Raw genomic sequence first — 1,854 nt, 5'->3', positions numbered from 1 at the left:
AGTCAGCCCATGTTAGCCAACATCAGCCTTCACTGATCCTGTTAATCCATCACATTTTTGCCAGCCCATGTGGGCCCATGTCAACCCTTACCTTCCCTAGAAATCAGCAGTCTTGGATCCTCAAAGTTCTTGCCCTAAAGCCTGACCATGGCAAGTGTCCCACCTGCCCTCTCTGTGGTCAGGCCTTGGAATTAGAATCTTAATACATTTAAAAAAATTGAAATCCTACAGAACGTGTTCTAGATTCAGGATAGTATTCATCTAAAATTAAGATTAAATAAAGACATTTTCAGATAAATGAAAGCTGAGAGAATTAGTCTCCAACATACCTGTACTACAGAAGCAAGCAAGATGGCGGCGGCGGCTGCTCAGGGAGGGAGAACCGGTGGTGGCGGAGGCGGTAGTGGGGCTGGCAGCGGTTCCAGCTGTGGGACAGGCAGTAGCCGCAGAGGCTTGCTGGACAAGTGGAAGATTGATGATAAGCCTGTAAAAATTGACAAATGGGATAAATCAGCTGTGAAAAATTCTCTGGATGATTCTGCCAAAACGGTACTCCTGGAAAAGTACAAGTATGTGCAGAATTTGGGTCTAATTGATGGTCACCTCACCATCTGTACCATCTCCTGTTTCTTCGCCATAGTGGCTTTGATTTGGGATCATATGCACCCCTTTCCAGAGTCCAAACCTGTTTTGGCTTTGTGCGTTATATCCTATTTTGTGATGATAGGGATCCTGACCATTTATACCTCATATAAGGAGGAGAGCATCTTTCTCGTGGCCCACAGGAAAGATCCCACAGGGATGGACCCTGATGATATTTGGCAGCTGTCGTCCAGTCTCAAAAGGTTCGATGACAAATACACTGTGAAGCTGACCTTCATCAGTGGAAGAACAAAGCAGCAACGGGAAGCCAAGTTCACCAAGTCCATTGCTAAGTTTTTTTGACCACAGTGGGACCCTGGTCATGGATGCTTATGAGCCTGAGATATCCAGGCTTCATGACAGCCTTGCCACAGAAAGAAAAATAAAATAGCTACTTCTAAAAGCAGCCATCTTTTGGCCGGATCATGCTGAATTGAGGGGTGAGGGAGAAAGAAACAGAGAACTTAATATGGATAAAGTAAGAAATGTAAAAAATGTCCGTTTTGTCTTGAAATTTTAGTCCATTCTGTATAAAGAGAATTTTCTAGCTCAGATATGAGAAGTTGTAGCTCTGATATCTAGCTGTAGCCTCTTTGGTCTGCTGATTGCATTGTTTTGATTTGCTTTTCTGGAAAAGCATTTTTGCTAAAAACCGTACAGACTTCCTCCTTCATACCTAGCAGTACTTTATATAGTATAGCTTTGTGCCATGCAGCATTTGAAGACTCAATTTTTTAAACTGTTAACCTGTTGCTGACTTTATTGTGTTAATTCCCATTTCAACAGCTGTTTCCCTTAATTCAGGATACAACTTCTTGTGTATGACAGTTTTCCTTCACACACACATTTTTGTGGGTGTGTATATATCTGACTTGGGGAGAACTGGGGAGAAAAACCCCACAGCTTTTTAATTTGTTTAAAAGAGACTTTCTGCCTGTTACATTTTGTGCTCTTAACCAATTAAAGAAGCCAATGGCATTTTTAGTTTAAAAAAAATAAAAAGAAATACTAAAGAATGTCCTTCAGATTGAAGGGAAATAATACAAGATAAAAATTAAGATTTACAGGAAGGGAATAAAGAGTATTAGAATTGGTAAATATATGGATAAACATAAAAGAGTATATATTTTTATTTTCTTAATGTCCTAAAAAAATTGTTTAAAGTAAAAAATAACACTCTGATGGGATGTATAAATTTATAACTTATGAAGA

General features: G+C 39.6%; 1 protein-coding gene across 1 annotated transcript; it reads left to right on the top strand.

The window, feature by feature from the left end:
- The first annotated feature begins 347 nt into the window (after positions 1–347).
- LOC308608161 (signal peptidase complex subunit 2-like) lies at positions 348–1,628 on the top strand. The gene has a single exon (XM_081220881.1). The coding sequence runs from the start codon at positions 352–354 to the stop codon at positions 943–945; it is 594 nt and encodes a 197-aa protein (XP_081077007.1). The 5' UTR covers positions 348–351; the 3' UTR covers positions 946–1,628.
- The last annotated feature ends 226 nt before the right edge of the window (positions 1,629–1,854 follow it).

The sequence above is a fragment of the Mesoplodon bidens genome (assembly GCF_964165515.1).
Source record: "Mesoplodon bidens genome assembly, chromosome: 20".
NCBI lineage: Eukaryota > Metazoa > Chordata > Mammalia > Artiodactyla > Ziphiidae > Mesoplodon > Mesoplodon bidens.
This window is presented reverse-complemented; position numbering and strand designations above follow the sequence as displayed.

Bases quoted from the DNA above. Each gene is read 5' to 3' on its own strand.
- LOC308608161 (XM_081220881.1), top strand. From the start codon at position 352: ATGGCGGCGGCGGCTGCTCAGGGAGGGAGAACCGGTGGTGGCGGAGGC.